General features: G+C 50.4%; 1 protein-coding gene across 1 annotated transcript; it reads left to right on the forward strand.

The window, feature by feature from the left end:
- Positions 1–10: 10 nt before the first annotated feature.
- Positions 11–1,180, forward strand: LOC107681659 (N-lysine methyltransferase KMT5A-like; the record flags this gene model as incomplete). The annotated part of the gene is made up of 3 exons (XM_016477983.1): positions 11–353; positions 442–672; positions 781–1,180. Coding segments are annotated over exons 1-3 (698 nt in total), but the record flags the coding sequence as incomplete, so codon positions are not given.
- Between the last annotated feature and the right edge of the window lie 11 nt (positions 1,181–1,191).

A 1,191-nucleotide genomic window follows, 5' to 3' on the forward strand; every position in this document is an offset into this window, starting at 1 on the left:
GGGAGGCACCACACATGCCGGAGAGGTACAGAATGTTTACATATATATACACACACACATATATATATATATTTTTTTTTTTTACACACTAACTGTACTTCAACCATGGTCTTTGTAGTAAAACTATTGATGTACAAATAGATTTTTTTTTCCTCACAGGACAGCAGCACCTACCGCAGCAGCCCAGCTCCTGACTCCTCGGTTTTGGGGTGCCTTTGAGGACCGGTTTCCCGTTACCCTTCACGGAAAGCCTCCAACATGGGCGCAGGCAGCAGAGGCAGGATTTATGGACCGCAGCTACTACCACTACTGGAGGAGGCTTCAGTACAAGCTGCGGGTACAGTATATTCTTGGTAAGTGCTTACAATGGTGCCCGTCACATTATGGTCTACTTTAAGTGAGCTGTGTTTGGTTAAAACTCACCCGAGTCCTGTTCCCCAGAGCAGTCCACTGGCAGGACCAGCCAAAAACCCCTGGCATCTCACGTCCAGCGTGCCATTGCCAAGGAGAATGCGTGGACCACCAACGTGCCCTCCGTGGACAGTGTTCTGCTGGCATGGGTGCCCTGCCAGGAGCCATCGGCTGCAGAGAATGATCCTGTGATCATTGCCTCCGTGGTCCAGCAGAAATGGAAAGGGCTGGCCATTAAGAGCTTTGAGGGGAAAGGCAAAGGTGTCACAGTTTTGACTACCCACTTTTTGAACACGATTGTAATCTTATTTTATTTTTGTAAAGAGTGAAGCGGTTTGCTCAATAACACGTTCATTTACCTTTGTGCAGGGGTCATTGCCACCATGGAGTTCAAGAGGAACCAGGTCGTGTGTGACTACCACGGTGAAGTGGTCTCCAAGCAGGAAGGGGAGCGGAGGCTGGAGACCCTCACCGGGGAGCCATCATACCTGTTTTTCTTTAAGGGCAAGGGTGGCAAGCCTCTCTGCATCGATGCCCAGAAGTTCCCCTGTGACTGCCACCCAGACCAGGAGACTTATGGGAGGAGGATGAACCATTCCTGCAGCAAAAACAGTGTGCGGCCTCAGAGAGTTTCTCTAAAATTTCTGGATGGTCCCAGGGAATGCGTTCTCTTCTTCGCTCTGCAGGACATTGCCGTCAGCGAGGAGCTCCTGTGGGATTACGGGGTTCGCAGGACTTCATTCCAAGGAGAAGGGTGGGATCTTTCTTGGCTTGATGACT

This window comes from Sinocyclocheilus anshuiensis, unplaced genomic scaffold (assembly GCF_001515605.1).
Source record: "Sinocyclocheilus anshuiensis isolate Anshui unplaced genomic scaffold, SAMN03320099.WGS_v1.1 scaffold18899, whole genome shotgun sequence".
Classification (NCBI taxonomy): Eukaryota; Metazoa; Chordata; class Actinopteri; order Cypriniformes; family Cyprinidae; genus Sinocyclocheilus; species Sinocyclocheilus anshuiensis.